The sequence below is a fragment of the Microtus pennsylvanicus genome, chromosome 6, assembly GCF_037038515.1.
Source record: "Microtus pennsylvanicus isolate mMicPen1 chromosome 6, mMicPen1.hap1, whole genome shotgun sequence".
In the NCBI taxonomy this organism is placed as follows: Eukaryota; Metazoa; Chordata; class Mammalia; order Rodentia; family Cricetidae; genus Microtus; species Microtus pennsylvanicus.
The window spans coordinates 104,848,822-104,864,383 of record NC_134584.1 but is presented as its reverse complement, the minus strand read 5'-3'; the positions used below and the strand labels follow the sequence as shown (position 1 = coordinate 104,864,383).

General features: G+C 51.3%; 2 protein-coding genes across 3 annotated transcripts; both read left to right on the top strand.

Annotated features, from left to right (window-relative positions):
* The first annotated feature begins 2,028 nt into the window (after positions 1-2,028).
* Positions 2,029-4,312, top strand: Ciao2b (cytosolic iron-sulfur assembly component 2B). The gene is made up of 5 exons (XM_075977067.1): positions 2,029-2,570; positions 2,730-2,807; positions 3,052-3,177; positions 3,570-3,615; positions 4,074-4,312. Exons 1-5 carry the CDS (start codon positions 2,412-2,414, stop codon positions 4,169-4,171), a joined length of 507 nt encoding a protein of 168 aa, XP_075833182.1. The 5' UTR covers positions 2,029-2,411; the 3' UTR covers positions 4,172-4,312.
* A 7,127-nt stretch (positions 4,313-11,439) lies between these two features.
* On the top strand, positions 11,440-14,691 carry Rrad (RRAD, Ras related glycolysis inhibitor and calcium channel regulator). 2 transcript variants are annotated; one of them, XM_075977065.1, is made up of 5 exons: positions 11,440-11,694; positions 11,845-12,278; positions 12,920-12,993; positions 13,094-13,298; positions 14,053-14,691. In XM_075977065.1, exons 2-5 carry the CDS (start codon positions 11,918-11,920, stop codon positions 14,328-14,330), a joined length of 918 nt encoding a protein of 305 aa, XP_075833180.1. In that variant the 5' UTR covers positions 11,440-11,694; positions 11,845-11,917; the 3' UTR covers positions 14,331-14,691. The 2 variants fall into 2 exon arrangements, with proteins under 2 accessions (XP_075833180.1, XP_075833181.1); XM_075977066.1 differs by having other exon boundaries at positions 11,554-11,694; positions 11,868-12,278; positions 14,053-14,686.
* Positions 14,692-15,562: the final 871 nt, after the last annotated feature.

Sequence of the window (15,562 nt, the reverse complement as noted above, 5' to 3'; positions counted from 1 at the left end):
AGTCCAGCTCCAGAAAGTTTGTGACCATACTGTGGAAAATAAACACAGGAGCTCACTCTTGTAAATCCTGTATATTCACCGAAGACCCTACCAGCTTGATGGTTCCTGTGAAACCAAGCCTGGAAGGAAGGGAGAGGATGGGACTCAACCCTGCCCTCTAGTGGTTGTAAATGATTCTGACCACGGCAGTTACAGATTTTTCTAAGCAGGGAACAGGATTGGGTCAGGCTGACGTTTCTGCCACCAAAGGCACTGGTGACCTCAATAGCCTGGTTGGCAGCGGGCAAAGAGAAAGTCTGGTAGGGAGGGGCTAAGGGATAAAGTAAGTGCTACCTCCTTAGGGTAAGTCAGATTCAAGTGGCCTAGCAGGGGTCACCAGGGTACACATTAGGATGCCCTGTGGTGAGAGACACAGGGCCATCCAGGCTCAGCTGCTACTGCCTGACACATCCCCTTTGCCCTGGAAGTCAAGCATTGTTTTGCCCCAGGTCTAAGTGTTCTACATGGGGAACAGAACACAGAGGCCTCCTAGTGCAGGTATGGGGTGTGGGGCCAGGAGTTTCTGTACCTTCCTGGACAAGGAACCTTGCTGGGAGCCCTTTTCATCAGTCAGTCAGTGCCAGAGAGCACATTCAGAACCAAATGCCAGAAGGAAGCCGTTATTACCATCATTATCCCACGGTGAGTAACAGCTCCAACCACTTCCACAGCCACTCACAGAGAATGAAAATGTCCCAACCCTCACCCACCCACCCCCACCCAGAGGTGTCTAACCTCCAAGTTCAGCACTCCTCAGAGCTCCTTGTGCTTGACTGGATCCTGTGTTGGATGTCCTCAGAAATATCTGACCCTCCCAATGCCACAAGAGACCCTGGATCTGTAAACGTTTTTGGCAGTTCATTGGGTGGGAATAACTCCATACCCTCTCTCTCTCTCTCTCTCTCTCTCTCTCTCTCTCTCTCTCTCTCTCTCTCTCTCTGTCTCTCTCTCTCTCTCTCTCTCTCACCTGTCACGGTCTCCCACCCGCAAGGAGACCTGCCAAGGCGCTGGGTGGCCCACCACTGCCCCTCGTGGGACTGGCCTCAGATCACCTGTGTTATGTTTATGAATGATAACACACTATCCCCAATCATCTACCCTCCACAAGCTCCTCTCTGGGGTGCATCCTCACCCTCAGGCTCAGCCTCTGACTCTACACAATTGTGTAATTCTTATCCAAGTCCCTGTGCTCTGCAAAGGTCTCCTCCTGCACTGGGAAGAGAAGAATCAAGGACCCACATACCCCAGCATGTAAACAGGCAGAAAGTCTGTCTGCCACATTACTTTAACTTCAGCGTCTTGGTCTGTGTCTGCACTGTCGTTAGGCAATGCTGTGTCTCACGGACAAGCAACAGAATATCAAGGCCGCCTCCAGAAGCTTGACCTAGACACTGTAGGCTGAGCACACGGTGTGCCTGGAAAGATCATTGTACAGGAGAGTTCCTGAATAGGCTAAGGTCACAGGCTGCAGTGTGCCTCTGACCAGCAAGCAGGGGAGATCCTCCAAGAGGTCTTTTGAGACATCAGGAACCTTTTTCCTAAGTCTTGAGTCCTTCTGTTGACTTCCCCTGTAATCACATTCCCACTGTGGGGTTTTGCCTGGAAAGAAGAGTGCAGGAAGCTGTAAGTAGTACATTCTCGGGCCCCAGATGGAGAATAGGCGCGGACCTTCGGGGAATTTGATCTGGGTAAGGAGAACTGCACGTGCACACACAGTGAGAGCTCGGTGGAGAGGGGCGGGGGGGCCTCATCCCCAAAAAAATCCTTTTTGCTTCCAGGACTTATAGTTTACGGGCTCCACCTTCAAGTATACATCATCTTTTCTATTTTAGTTCCTAGCCTGAGAGGCTATGTCGGCCCTCCCAAACTCATACGTAAATATGACGTTCTCAAGTTCATGATCGCTCGTCTACTTTAAAAGCATGTAATTAGTGCCTGCCGATCCCTGTTCGGGGAAAACAGCGTGACTTTTGTGGATCTACGGTTCCGTGATAGCCGGAGAGCGAGTTTGAGCATCCGAATGCCTTTTCGGCCTAACCTCCTGAAGAGGGTGGTTTGGGTTCAATCTCGAGGGGCTTTTAGTGCCCTTGTCAAACGGTATTGGCTTCTGCGTTCCAGCTCCTAACAGGATCGCACGGCCAAGAGCCGCGAGAGTCTCTTCTGATCCCCTGGAGAGAGCTACCAGCATTCCCCGGCTCCGCGTAGGCTGCACGACAATATTTTGCAAACTACCAGTAGAGTCCCAGGAGCGTGGCAGGTCCCTTGCGCGACCCCATAGTCACACCACGCCCTCGCCTCATTCCCAGGAAGTGCGCCCGCCGTAGGAGCGGAAGTACACACCACCCGGGGGTTGTGGGAACCGCAGTTCCGGGATGGTGGGCGGCGGTGGCGGCTCTGGTGGCGGTGGGCGCGGCGGGCTTCTCGAGAACGCCAACCCCCTCATCTATGAGCGCTCCGGGGAGCGGCCAGTGACGGCGGGCGAGGAAGACGAACAGGTGCCCGACAGCATCGATGCCCGCGAGATCTTCGATATCCGCCGCTGCTGGGCGCTGGCGGGACGGTGGGGGCTTGGGGTACCGGGAAGAAGTGATGCGCAACACACGCTGGTGGAGGGGTGTCCCGGTTAGGCATATCTGCGGAGGTTCTGAGTGGGCCAAAACTTAAAGTCCCTTTTCCTTCACTTGGCACATCTCATTCGGTCCATTAATGACCCCGAGCATCCGCTGACACTAGAGGAGTTGAACGTAGTAGAGCAAGTTCGGATTCAGGTGAGTCACCGGCAGCATCAGAGTGTGGGAGCTTGTTCAAATAGTTTAAAAAGGTTCCGTTATACAATTAGAGGCTGGCGTTCTCCATCCACAAACGGCCAAGAGGTTGTTTTTCCACTTTATGGCTGTGATTAAAACTGAAGCCCATAAAAGTTAGGTGACTTGGCCAAATCAATAAACTAAAGAGAGGGTCTCTGTGCTAGGGGCGGTCGTGTGATCTTTCCAGTCTCTCTTGTCAACCCAGGTTAGCGACCCCGAGAGCACAGTGGCCGTGGCTTTCACACCCACCATTCCACACTGCAGCATGGCAACGCTTATTGGGCTGTCTATCAAAGTCAAGCTTCTGCGATCCCTTCCCCAGCGCTTCAAGGTCAGTTGGAGTCGAGCCTAAGGGTGAAACAGCTACTGAGGAGAAGGGACGTCAGAGTGGAGACTGGAAGGATCCCAACTCGCAGAGATGAACTGCGAGGAAACGCCAAGCTGATGTGACAAGAAATACTCCAGAAAATAGTGAGGAGTGTGGCAGAAAGGGAAGCCGTAGATGGGCTTGCTGGAGGCACTGGCAGACCTTTAAGTCCATAGCAGCTGACGGGGTCCTTGGGTAGAAGTGGACTGCAGGTGGGCTTGGGTGGGGCAGAAGGGCCAGGATCAAGAGGAGTGATTAGAAGGAAGGTAGGGACATGGTGTCCACAGGGAAGGGACCGCCCCCCTTGAAAAAGGACAAACACATAAGTGCTCAGTCACAGGTTGTCTTCCTCCCAGATGGATGTGCACATTACACCCGGGACCCACGCCTCGGAGCATGCAGGTTAGTGTGGGCTGGTGGGGAAGTTGATTTTTCTTTCCCCTAGAGCTCCAGCTGTGTGAGACTTTCCCTTTGCTATAGCAGTTTATAAGGAAGGTTAGGACTTAGGACTAGGGGTCTAAGTGAACAAAATAGCCAGACTCCAGCCTAGACCAAACTGGTCTGACTTAAATCTCCTGCTTCCCATGAACTTCCCTCTGATATTCCCCCAAGGACATTGTGTCAGGCTTCAGGAAGTACTGGAGACAGACTGAGCAGTCCCTGGAGGTATGGGGACAAGCGTGTATCCCGACAAGAGAGTGATCCCGGCAAGAGAGTGTGGGCACAGGTGATAAGGATATCCTGATCAAGGCAAAGGTGATCCAGGACCTTTATTGGTAGAGGTAGAATCTGTACTGAGGCTAGCAGTCCGGTTAGAGTTGCTTTTTAACTCTCTTTTTCCACCCCTCTTTCCTACCTAGTGAACAAACAGCTTGCAGATAAGGAGCGAGTGGCAGCCGCCCTGGAGAATACCCACCTACTAGAGGTCGTTAATCAGTGTCTGTCAGCCCGCTCGTGAGCCAGGCTTTTGACCACCAGCCTGCACACAGGTGTCCTGGCCTCAGCTCCACCAAGAGCTTGTGGCTTTGTTTTCTTGAATCACTGACAATGAGAAACTAACATTTTTTTCATTTTGTAATAAACCCCTAATTTATATTCATTTCCCAGCATGCCTCAGCATCTTTCATGATGGAGTCATTTGTTGTTGTAGAGGGGAATGTGGTAGTGCGTGCCTTTGCAGGGTGAGTCCGTGAAGTGCCCCCATTATTTCGTATTTCTCCCAGTGGGGCTAGAAAGATGGCTCAGCAGTTGAAAACACTTAACTGCTCTTAAAGAGGAACTGGGTTAGGTTCCGAGCACCCACATGGAGGCTTCCAACCATTTGTAGCTTCAGTTCCAGAGGATCCAGCATCTATAGGAACCAGGCACACATATGGTATCCATACATGCATACATTCAGGAAAATACTCGTGCACATAAAATAAATCAGTAAGTTGGGTATGGTAGTGCACACTTTAGTTCTAGCACTCAGAGGACTGAGGCAGGCAGATCTCTGCTTTCTGAGGCCAGCCTGGTCTGCATAAAGAATTTCAGGATAACTAAGGCTATATAGACAGACCCTATCTCAAACAAATGAAATTAAATCTCTTTTTTTAATTTTTTTTAGCTCTTCCAATGTTTCAGTTAGCAAAAGTTGCAAATGTAAAAAACAAAAACACTTTTTTTTTTGAAATACATAAATATACCTGAATAGCTAAGCCACCAATGGGTTCAACTCAGTAGATTCAGTTGACCTGTTGTGACACTGGCCTTACTTGTGTGTGTTTATAGAACTACTTCTTCAAAAACATAAAGAACCGAGCCGGGTGGTGGTGGCGCACGCCTTTAATCCCAGCACTTGGGAGGCAGAGGCAGGCGGATCTCCGTGAGTTCGAGACCAGCCTGGTCTACGGGGCTAGTTCCAGGACAGGCTCTAAAACCACAGAGAAACCCTGTCTCGAAAAACCAAAAAAAAAAAAAAAAACATAAAGAACCATGTCTTAAATTGATACATGTATTTTGTCTAGTTTCTTTTCTGGTTGCTGTTGTAAGACATCATCAATATGGCAACTTATAAAAGAAATGTTTATTTTAGGGCTTACCGTTTAAGAGGGTGAGAGACCGTGATGGCAGAGCAATGACATAGCAGCAGGAACAGCTAAGAGCTCACATCCTTATCCACAAGTTGGAGTCCGAGAGAGGGGAACACTGGAATAGTGAGTCTTTTGAAACCTCAAGGCCTACCCGCAGTGAGACACCTCCTCCAACAAGTCCACCCCTCCTAATTATTCCTAGTTCTACTGACTGGAAACCAAGTGTTCAAATACATGAGCCTATCGGGGTCCTTATTCAAACTAACACCACAACTGCATAACAGTTCTTTGTCTGGACAGAAATTGAGCCATTCTGCTCTGAGAATGGAAGTGTATGCCTGTAATTCCAGCACACGAGAGGTGGAGGCAGAAGGATCGGAAGTTCAAGGCCAGCCTTAGCTACTTAATGAGTTTAATGTCAGCTTGGGCTATTACATGAGACTGTCTCAAAACAAAAGACTAATATCCAGTATCCAGTCCTGTGCGAGCTTTCCAGAAGCAGCACTTAGATCTTTACTGTGTGTCTGTGTGTTGTGTTTGGTTCTTTTTGTCTTCTAAGATTTTCTCTCTCCTTCTTCCCACTGGGAGTCAGTTTTCCATAACTACATAAACAAAGTAATTTATGAAGAAAGCAAATTTGGGGGCTGAAGAGACGTTCTTCTAGAAGATCTGAGTTTGGCTCCCAGCACCCATATCAAATACTCAGAACCACCTGTCACTCCAGCTTCAGAGGACTCAGCACCCTCTTCTTGCCTCCACAGGCACTCAACACACAATGTGGCATATGCACACACATACATATAAATAAAAAACAAGTCGGGGTTTGTTTTGATTTGCTCTTTTTAGAAGAAGAGGACCGGAGAGAGAACTCAGCCATTCAAGGTACTTGTTTCCTCTCGCAGAGGACCCAGGTTCGATTACTGACACCCACATGGTGGCTCACAAGCATCCATAACTCCAGTTCCAGGGAATCTGATGCCCTCTTCTGGCCTCTACAGACATCAGGCATGCCTATGATGCATAGACATACATGCTGGCCAAATTATCTTTAAAAAGTAGATTTATTTCATTGCTGTGGAGGTTGTAGTCCATTGTGATCGGTGCTGTTGTTTTAGGGCCTGTGGTATAGCAGCGCATTGCTGCAGAGCATGTGGCAGAGAAAAAAGAAGAGCTCCCGCTGGGCACGACCACCTCCTCCCTGGGGCTCCACTTGGAAGAGTGAGCCTTTGACACCTGGCCCCTCGGAATGTTTGCAGAGCCAGGCTATAGTGCCCACCCTGTACACCTTAACTCTTGACCTTAAAAAAAAGAGGGAAAATCCAAGAGTTATTTTAGGCAAGTCCCGCCATGTGGTGTGTTTCTTTGTCCACTGGAATGAGCTCAGGCTTGAGGGTTTGCCCAGGAGTGCTGTGTGTGCTGTGACATTAACCTGCACATAGGATGCCTTTGCCCACCGGTAGTGATGCCCAGGTTAAAATAGCAACACTCATTTTCTCTCTGGAAAGGGTCCCGGGGAATCCTCACCATCCATCCTTCAGGGGTTTGTGTTACCCAGGTGCTGGGTAAGAGAAGCTCGGCTCTATAAAACGATATGACCATGTCAGGGGCCTCTGCCTCCTGTTGCCCTGTACCCCGATTGCCATTTGTCATCTCAAGAGAGATCATTGTTCTCAGATCTTAGCCATTTGGAAGCTCTTTCCCAGGACTGCCTCCAGTTTTCCTGCTTCAGTCTCCTCTCTAATGGGACTGCCCACCCCTATGGGAGCCCAGACATGGCTATTGGCGGTGTCTTCATTATCAGAGAGCCTGGGCCCTTTAAGATCTGTTGGGTTATTTGCTTGTTTGTTTGTTTTAGCTTCTTGAGTCAAGGTCTCACCGAGTGGCCTAGGCTGCCTCAGACTCAGAGTCCTGAGTGCTGGGATTATCCATCTGCGCCCAGGAAATCACCCTGCTCCGCGTGCTGGTTGCTTTTCTTCCTTATCTACCCTTTGCAGGTGAGGAGTGATCTAGGAAAATATCCGAAAGACTTCCCACTACAGCTAAAATACTGCTCCCTTGGCAGGAGTCGCTGTTGCCTCTGTAGAAAGGCCTGGGCCCATCCCAAACCACGGCTCCTATGCCTCAGTTCATTCTTAGCAAGAGCTGGGTGTGACCACCCAAGACCGAGAAGATGGAGCCATTGGCCCATGGCATCTCTTTGGGACTGCTCTGTGCACATGTAAACTTTCCCTTGGCCTAGCTCAAATGATCTCCCAGACACTTTGGTCCTCCATTTTCACAGGTGAAAGAACTGAATGTTTCAGAGAGATGGGGTGACCCACTAGGGTGACTAGGCCCAGAGATCCTTTCCAAGTTGTGGGGCTCACCACATGGGAACCTCAGCGTGGCAAGCCCCATCTGTCTGAGATGGCCATGGTATCTGTATTCAGCCATGTTCAGAGTAGTCAGGTGCTTTTGAATCATGCTGATTGACTTTCCTGGTGGCCAGGCCACTGGAGTGAAAGATATCAAGCACTAGCATTTCAGTCCCTTTGACAGTTCTTAATTTTATTTATTTATTTATGTGTGTGTGTGTTGGTGTTTTGTCTGCATGTATGTCTGTGTGTAGGATCCCCTAGAACTGGAGTTAAACACAGCTGTGAGCTGCCACTTAGGCACTGCGAATTGAACCCAGGTCCTTTGGAAGAACAGTCAGTGTTTTTAACCACTGCACCGTCTCTCCTGCCCCACTTTGACATTCTTGGCTCATCTGTCTTGGCTGTCTGCAAAGACACCACCTGTGAATACTGAACCAGCACCCAGAGAACTTTCTGGAACCCCAGCTGTGCTGTGAAGGCATAGCGGCAGTTGGAGGAGGATGAAGTTTAAGATCTCTGAGACCGTCCACCACACGTATCTAGCTGTGCTATTTCTGGACTGTGATCTCTCCAGCCTCGGTTACTATGTCTACACAATGGGAATAACAAATCACAGCTAAATGAGACTGCCTCAGAGGTTAGATGACACAAACGAACACGCTCAGCTGCGTTTATTTTCTCCCATCATCCTGCCTTTGACAAAAGGGTCTGGAACACAGTATGGCTCTGCTCAGTGAAATGAATTAAGTCACAGAAGAGATCAGGGGCCCTGAAATCAGAGGGCCGTCTTGGGGGGAGGAGGTGCTCAAATTTAGCTGTATTCATTATTTTTCTCATTGCTGTGACAAAATCCATGACGAGGGACAACTGGGGGAAGGAAGGGTTTGTCTTGGCTCACAGTTTGAGGATATACATCATGGTAAGGAAGGCATGACTTCACACATGTGAGGCCGCTGGGCATGTTGCACCAAAATTTGGGAAGCCAAGTGAGATGAATGCCGGTGCTCGGGTCACTTTCTCCTTTTTATAACCTTGGATCCCAGTTTATGGAATGATGCTACCCGAATTCAAGATGGGTCCTCTCTCCAGTTAAACCTTTCTGAAAACACCTATAGACACACCCAGAAGCCCATGACAATTCTAAACACAGTCAAGCTGGCACTGGAGATTAACCCTCAGAGCATTCAAGCGCTGTTTTCAGCATTTAGTCACCTGAGGGAGGAGTGGAAATGGTCTCACAGAGAAGAGGTAGGCTTGGATAACACAGGAGTTGTCTGCATTGTTCCTGGGGTCCCTGACCTTCATCAGGACAGAACATCATCCTGGAGATACTGAAGCAGAAGCAAGAGACAGTTCAGGGATTCACTCAACCTGCCTCATCCAACCAAGGATGAGGAGAATACAAAGGTGTCTGCTAAGATATACCATTCTTGAGGCTTTCCACATTTCGTGTTATTTATGTCTCAAAACTAGGGAGACATTATCCTTGGTCTACGTGGAAGGAAACAGGCTCGTCTGGGACAAATGAACAAAGGTGAACCTGCTAACAAGGTACAAAGCTGGTTCCAACCATAGTTTGTTCCTTCTGGGCAGCTGAGAGCGTTGAGAGGACCAGGTGGCAGGAGTATAGCAGGAAATGATCTAAAGGTCATGTCCTGATATTGGATCGTGGAGCTCCTGGCTATACCTAGGCTTGTGATGTTCATCTCTGGCCTGTTGGCATAGCCACAGGAATGCCTGGGGTCTGAGTGGCTCTGTGTGGATGCCGTTGCCTTGGCAAAGAAGATACACTGTTGAGGTCGAAAGCTCAGATTACCAGAGGGGAAAGTCAGCCCTCTTTCCCTGCACGGCCCCTTCTGGGAAGGTATACAGTTCTCCTCCAGCTATCCTCTGCCAGACACTCTCCTGGACACCTCAGGGTTCTTTCCAGCCACACTGTATGTTCATGCCATGGGGGGCAGGGAAAGGGGACATGTATGTGTCACAAACAGCCAGCCAGGGTTCCTGATGAGAAGTGATCACTGACTCTAGAGACTTCTGTGTCCTGTAAGGAGAGGCTGGAGCCCCCAACTCCCTCTTCCCATTGAGCCTTATCCAAGAAACAAAAACCAGCCTGGGCTTCCTGGGCCTCCAAGATCCCTGCTTCATAGAAAGAACACATAAGCAGGTGCCTTGGCTCCGCTTTTGCTTGCCTTGAGGGCCTTCAGAACAAAAGGACTGTGCATCATAAGCTCCCTAACCTTACCCCCAGCCAGTTTCCTCAATTCAAGGCCTTTCTAGGTGTTGCCAAGGAGACTAATGCAGCAGCAGCAAGTCTGGCTCAAGTTTCCATGGCAACCTGAAATAGCCCACTAAGGTCCACCTATGTATGATGTCACCTGAGTCAAATGGGTGCCCTTCCACCCCCCATCACAGTCATCACAAACGTTTCAAAGCAAGTTCCTGTCTCAAAGTACGTCACAGCTGGTACGCAGAAACAGAGACAGGAAGCGCGCGCGCGCGCGCGCGCACACACACACACACACACACACACACAGTCTTCACTCTAGAGACAAGGAAGGAAGGAACAGGTCATGATGTCCAATTCAAGACTGGGGTCCTCGAGCAGGGAGAGGCAGATCCAGAACTAGACACTCAGCCCACCCGATCACCTCTCCTCCTCTCTGACATTATCCCAGTTCTCTGAGGCAGCGGTAGCACTACATCTACTTCTGCCGTTGATAAAAGGGTCTAGCACACAGTATGGGTCAGCACATATGAAATGAGTCTTAAACAGAGCAGAGGCCCTGGGGCATGGTGCCTGAAACTTCCCTACTCCTTGCCCCTACCCTGTTTAGGAGCAAAAGGCCCAGCATGGGGCTCGGGAGCAGGAAGAACTTAGAGACTGTAAAGAGGCTGGCTGTAAAGACTGTAAAGAAGGATCTGGAGTTCCCCACAATCAGCCTGGATCCCCCCCCTCTTACCCAGCCCCCCAGTCTGGGCAACCTCATGCCCAGAAACAAAATGGCTAGGGCCAGGATTAGATATTTTTAGCAGAGTTACTGGCAGCTGCTTGGCATGCTTAGAGATAGGGTGGGGACTTGGGTTTGTGTTTTCCTTTCTCTGGCTCTGTAGTTTCTCTCCAGGAGACAAGCATACACCTCCACCTAGTAGGCTTAACAGAAGAGTCCACTGATGTGCCCTCTCCCTGTGCCCTCCCTTCTAACCCCTAAGGGACCCAGGGAATCATGGATGACACCCACCTTCAACATGAAGAACAGTTTCATTGGGAAGACTCTTTAAGTACCAGCACAAGGACTGGAATAGGAAGGACTTAGTGTTGAAGCTAGAAATGCCAGTTTAGGACACTCTAAATTCCAGCTAGGGTCCATACCTGGAGGAATGGGTGTCATGGGCTATGAGTGTGTCCAGTCCATAACTAGTCTACTCGCTTGGGTAACAGTTCTGATTTGAGCACAAGTAGGGAGACTTCATTCTTAAAGGGATAGACTAAATTTTCTCCAGAGGGAGTTGTACTTCACAGGTCCAGTTACCCACTACTGGCAACCTCTGCATCATCCACCTCCCGCCTGTGCACCCGCCTCAACCCACACTCCCCCCTCCCGGCCTCACCCCCTCCTCCCCCTCTCACCCCCGCCTCTTCCCAGCTACCTGCCCCGCCCTGGCAAGTCTGAGGTCCTAGAAGGGAGGTGGGGGATTCCCGGGGGCGGCTGGATGCGTCAGCCTCCCCCGCAGCAGCACCGTGGACCGGGGATGGGGACTGGTGCGGGGGCGGGGGCGGGGGCGGAGGCGGAGGCGGGGGCGGGAGCGGGGGGGGGGGGGTAGAAGTGAGGGCGGGGAGCCAGGCTGGTGGAGGTTTAAATAGGCGGCCCTAGAGCTGCGACCCAGCGCCAGCTGAGGGGCTAAGGTAGCAGAGGAGAAAAAGGCTGCAGTTTTGCCAGCAACAAGGGTCCGAGTCTCTTTGAAGAGAGGTCTGCGAGTGGATTCTATCTGATCCCTCAGTGGGCTGTGCTGGAGCGCAGACCAGATCCTGAGAGAGTCTGTGAGACTTGGTGAGTGTCCTGACGAAGCGGGGTGGACCACACCATCAGGGCTTGGGATGGATGGGGATCCAGCTGGGTTACCGGTTAAGGCGTGGAGACCTCGGGACTCGCAATAGGTTCTGGCAGGCCCTTGGTCCTGAGCATCTTTCTTGACTCCAGGGTCCCGCCTGCTTCCGGTGTAGAGCTACCATCCCGATTCCTGGTGCCCTAGACGGCAGCAGCGTCCGACACGATGACCCTGAATGGCGGCAGCGGAGGGAGCCGAGGCGCGGGCAAGGAGCGCGACCGCCGTCGAGGCAGCACCCCCTGGGGCCCGGCACCCCCGATGCACCGCAGGAGCATGCCCGTGGACGAGCGAGACCTTCAGGCGGCGCTAGCCCCCGGTTCCCTAACAGCGACTACAGAGGGAACTCGAACACAGGGGCAGAGACTGGACTGGCCGGAAGGCTCCTCCGACTCGCTTAGTTCTGGAGGCAGCGGCTCAGTGGAGGGCGTTTACAAGGTGCTGCTGCTTGGGGCGCCTGGTGTGGGCAAGAGCGCTCTGGCGCGCATCTTTGGTGGTATAGAAGACGGGCCTGACGCAGAAGCCGCAGGTGAGAGAATTGAGTTGTTTAGAGAAAAACAGTTGGGAGGAAGGGGACATGGACTAAAAGTGGCAAACACTATGGAATTTCAAGGCATTTTCAGAATCATGTTACTTCAGCGTCCAAGATGGAGACTGCAGAGCTACCACAAATCCCTTCTTACTCCCCACAACCTCTCCCCTACCCATGTGCCAGTCCTTGATATGGAAGAAGTGCCCCGAATAGAAAAGTTGAGTGCTGGGTATGCTTGGGGCAGAACAGTCCTGCCAGCCAGGGTTGGCAGAAACAAAATCAGAAGTTTCTAGAAGAGGAAAGTTAGGTAGCCAAGGTCTCCGGGAAGAGACGGCCACTGTGCTACCTCTGGCCAGTGTGGTCACATTCACGATGGAACCGGGCAGCAGGAGGTCAGGGAGCCCTGGACACCCAGTACTTTACTAGTTTGGGGACACAGAGAGAGAGGTGGGGCATTCCATGCCTCCAGCCCCCGCCCAGCTACCAGGCTTGTCATTCGTTTGATCATAGCAACCATCTGCTGGTGGAGGAGAGTTATCAGGAGACTCTGAGAAGTGGGAGGTGTGGTCAGAAGAGGAACTGGACACTGGGAACTTTTGACAGCCAACTGATAACTTGGCTATTGGCTCCTTTCCTAGGGCACACATATGACCGCTCTATCACTGTGGATGGAGAAGAGGCATCACTCATGGTCTACGATATTTGGGAGCAGGTAGGATGCAGGCTGGGTCACAGGGAAAGAGGGGAAGCAAAGCCGGGGAAGGGCCTTGCTGGGAATTACAGGGTTGTGTGTGTATTTGTCTCCCCTCCAGGATGGGGGCTGCTGGCTACCTGGCCACTGCATGGCCATGGGAGATGCGTACGTCATTGTATACTCAATAACAGACAAGGGCAGCTTTGAGAAAGCCTCAGAGCTTCGGGTCCAGCTGCGGCGGGCGAGGCAGACAGACAATGTGCCCATCATCCTTGTGGGCAACAAAAGTGACCTGGTGCGCTCCCGTGAGGTCTCTGTGGACGGTAAGCAGGCATTGGGTCGGGGGGGGGGGGGGGGGGGCGAGAGATTCTAGCTGGGCTGCAGGCCAGTTAGTCTTGGCTCAGCCTAAGTCCCTGGGGATCATCAGTGGCTAAAAATGTTCAGGAAGAAAACTTGGTGTTGGAGGGTGGAGAAGATGCATCTGATCCATCGGGCTCCCAGAGGCCTAAAACAAAGGGGAAGGGAAGAACCAGATCTGCTAGGGGAAACTGAGGCACACAAGCACCCTCCTCAACTGCTCCTAGGGAGACAAGGGTGAGGCTGAGGAAATGGAAAAACATACAAAGGATCAGGAGGTCAGAGCGTGATTCCGTGCCCCACCATCCTCAGAATAAGCCTGGTACTCATCAGGCTTCAGCTTCCCCCTTTGTGGCACACAGTACCAAATTCTTTAAACTTGGTGACCTTGCCCCCACCACAGGCCATTTGGGCCATTCGTATAACAGCAAATCATAAAATACTCAGCTGTCAAATCATTTGCATTTGTCCTAGTCTGCTACTGCAGAATACATTTTAAACACAGGGCTTTAAAGCATGAATTCCTTTTTGTGGGCCACCATAAACTTTGTGCCTCTCAAGTGACCGAGCAACTGGGATCACTGTGTCTTTAAAAAGGATCTAAGGCTCTTTCTTCCACTGTTAGAGAATTCTTGAGTTGTAGCTGCCAGATATGGCGAGGGTTTGAGATGGCATCCTCTGCTCCTTGTTGACCTTCACCTGTCTGTCCCCATCACACAGAGGGCCGGGCCTGCGCCGTGGTCTTCGACTGCAAGTTCATCGAGACATCAGCAGCCCTGCACCACAACGTCCAGGCACTGTTTGAGGGTGTCGTGCGCCAGATACGCCTCCGCAGAGACAGCAAAGAGGATAATGCCCGGCGGCAAGCTGGCACTCGGCGAAGGGAGAGCCTTGGCAAGAAGGCCAAACGTTTTCTGGGCCGCATCGTAGCTCGCAACAGCCGCAAGATGGCCTTCCGTGCTAAGTCCAAGTCCTGCCATGACCTCTCTGTCCTCTAAGGCCCGATGGGCCTCTCGCTTAGTGGGCCAGTGGATGGGTGGAGGGGCTGGCCCAGCCAACTGCTCTGGAGGCCTCATGGCTGGTCCACGCTCTGTGAGACTGAGAACTGTCAGCTGTGCACACCATGTCTGTTGGTTATGGACAGACAGACAGTGCTGACCAGGGAGGCAACTCCAAGAGGCCACTGCCAGGGAGATGCATGTGCAGGCCCACGTGCATACCAAGCAGCCTGAACCCAGCTCGTGGACAGGACTCTGCCTTTCTCCGTGTGGATGTATGTGCCCGGGAGCCAGGCTGTTCAGTATGGTTGCTGTTTGTTTACATGCAGATTTTGTAATAAAGACTATTTCCTGACAAGCCAGGGCTGCTGAGTAGGTTTCTTTCATGGTGGTTTCAAGAAGCAAAAAGAGGTGCTGAAATTGAGAGATAAGGGCTCCCTGCCCACATGACCTAGTGTGTGGTCTTGATGGTCCTGTTTGGCCTGGATTTATTCAGCACAATGGAGGGAACAGATGGGAAACCTATGGTGGTTAGGAGGAATGTTCAAGAAGCAGGAGACAAAACCTTCTTCCAGCCTGTTATCCAGACCCTTCCATGCTGAGGCCTGGAACTGTCTAGCTGACTGAAGATCCTGTTGCCTCTCCATACATTAAAGGGAAACTGAGGCTGCCCCCAAAAAGGCACACTTTGCTTTGGATCTCTCAGCCTGACATGATTGTGGGCTCAGGCTCTGCCCTGGCCTTCCTAAGGGGTGGAAATCAGCTAACGCCAGGATATGGAAGGGAAGACTTAAGAGAGGGGAGGTAAGGTGGCTGGTGTTGAAGGGTAGGTGTTAAGGGAGGCACCTGCAGGCACTAATGGCTTCTCCACTTCCTGCCTGAGGTTATCCTGCAGGGGCTCAGTATTCTTTACTCTACTAGGGCCCACGCTAATACATTGACTAATTCGTCTTTTGCAAAGACCACTCCCTAGAGCTAGAGCTCTCCCCATCTGGAGTGCAGATTTCCCGTCTGTGTAGGATGTGTCCCTGTGTGCCATCACTGCCTATCTACCCGTCCAGGCCCTCCTAGTAGTGGAGCAGATGACTCTCCCTATATTGCTTTTAACAGAACCTGGAGCCTCGTATAGTATAGGCAAATTCTCTACCACTTAGCCACATCCTCAGCCAATGCATTTTGAGACAAGATCTCTCTAAATTGGCCAGGCTGGCCTAGAACTGAACCTCGTGTCT

What these genes read in the sequence shown, in the direction of transcription:
- Ciao2b (XM_075977067.1), top strand. Translation starts at nt 2,412, where the DNA reads ATGGTGGGCGGCGGTGGCGGCTCTGGTGGCGGTGGGCGCGGCGGGCTT. An exon ending in ATGCCCGCGAGATCTTCGAT is followed by an intron (nt 2,571 to 2,729) that starts ATCCGCCGCTGC and finishes CACTTGGCACAT; the next exon opens with CTCATTCGGTCCATTAATGA. An exon ending in CCCTTCCCCAGCGCTTCAAG is followed by an intron (nt 3,178 to 3,569) that starts GTCAGTTGGAGT and finishes TCTTCCTCCCAG; the next exon opens with ATGGATGTGCACATTACACC.
- Rrad (XM_075977065.1), top strand. Translation starts at nt 11,918, where the DNA reads ATGACCCTGAATGGCGGCAGCGGAGGGAGCCGAGGCGCGGGCAAGGAG. An exon ending in GCCTGACGCAGAAGCCGCAG is followed by an intron (nt 12,279 to 12,919) that starts GTGAGAGAATTG and finishes CTCCTTTCCTAG; the next exon opens with GGCACACATATGACCGCTCT. An exon ending in CCGTGAGGTCTCTGTGGACG is followed by an intron (nt 13,299 to 14,052) that starts GTAAGCAGGCAT and finishes CCCATCACACAG; the next exon opens with AGGGCCGGGCCTGCGCCGTG.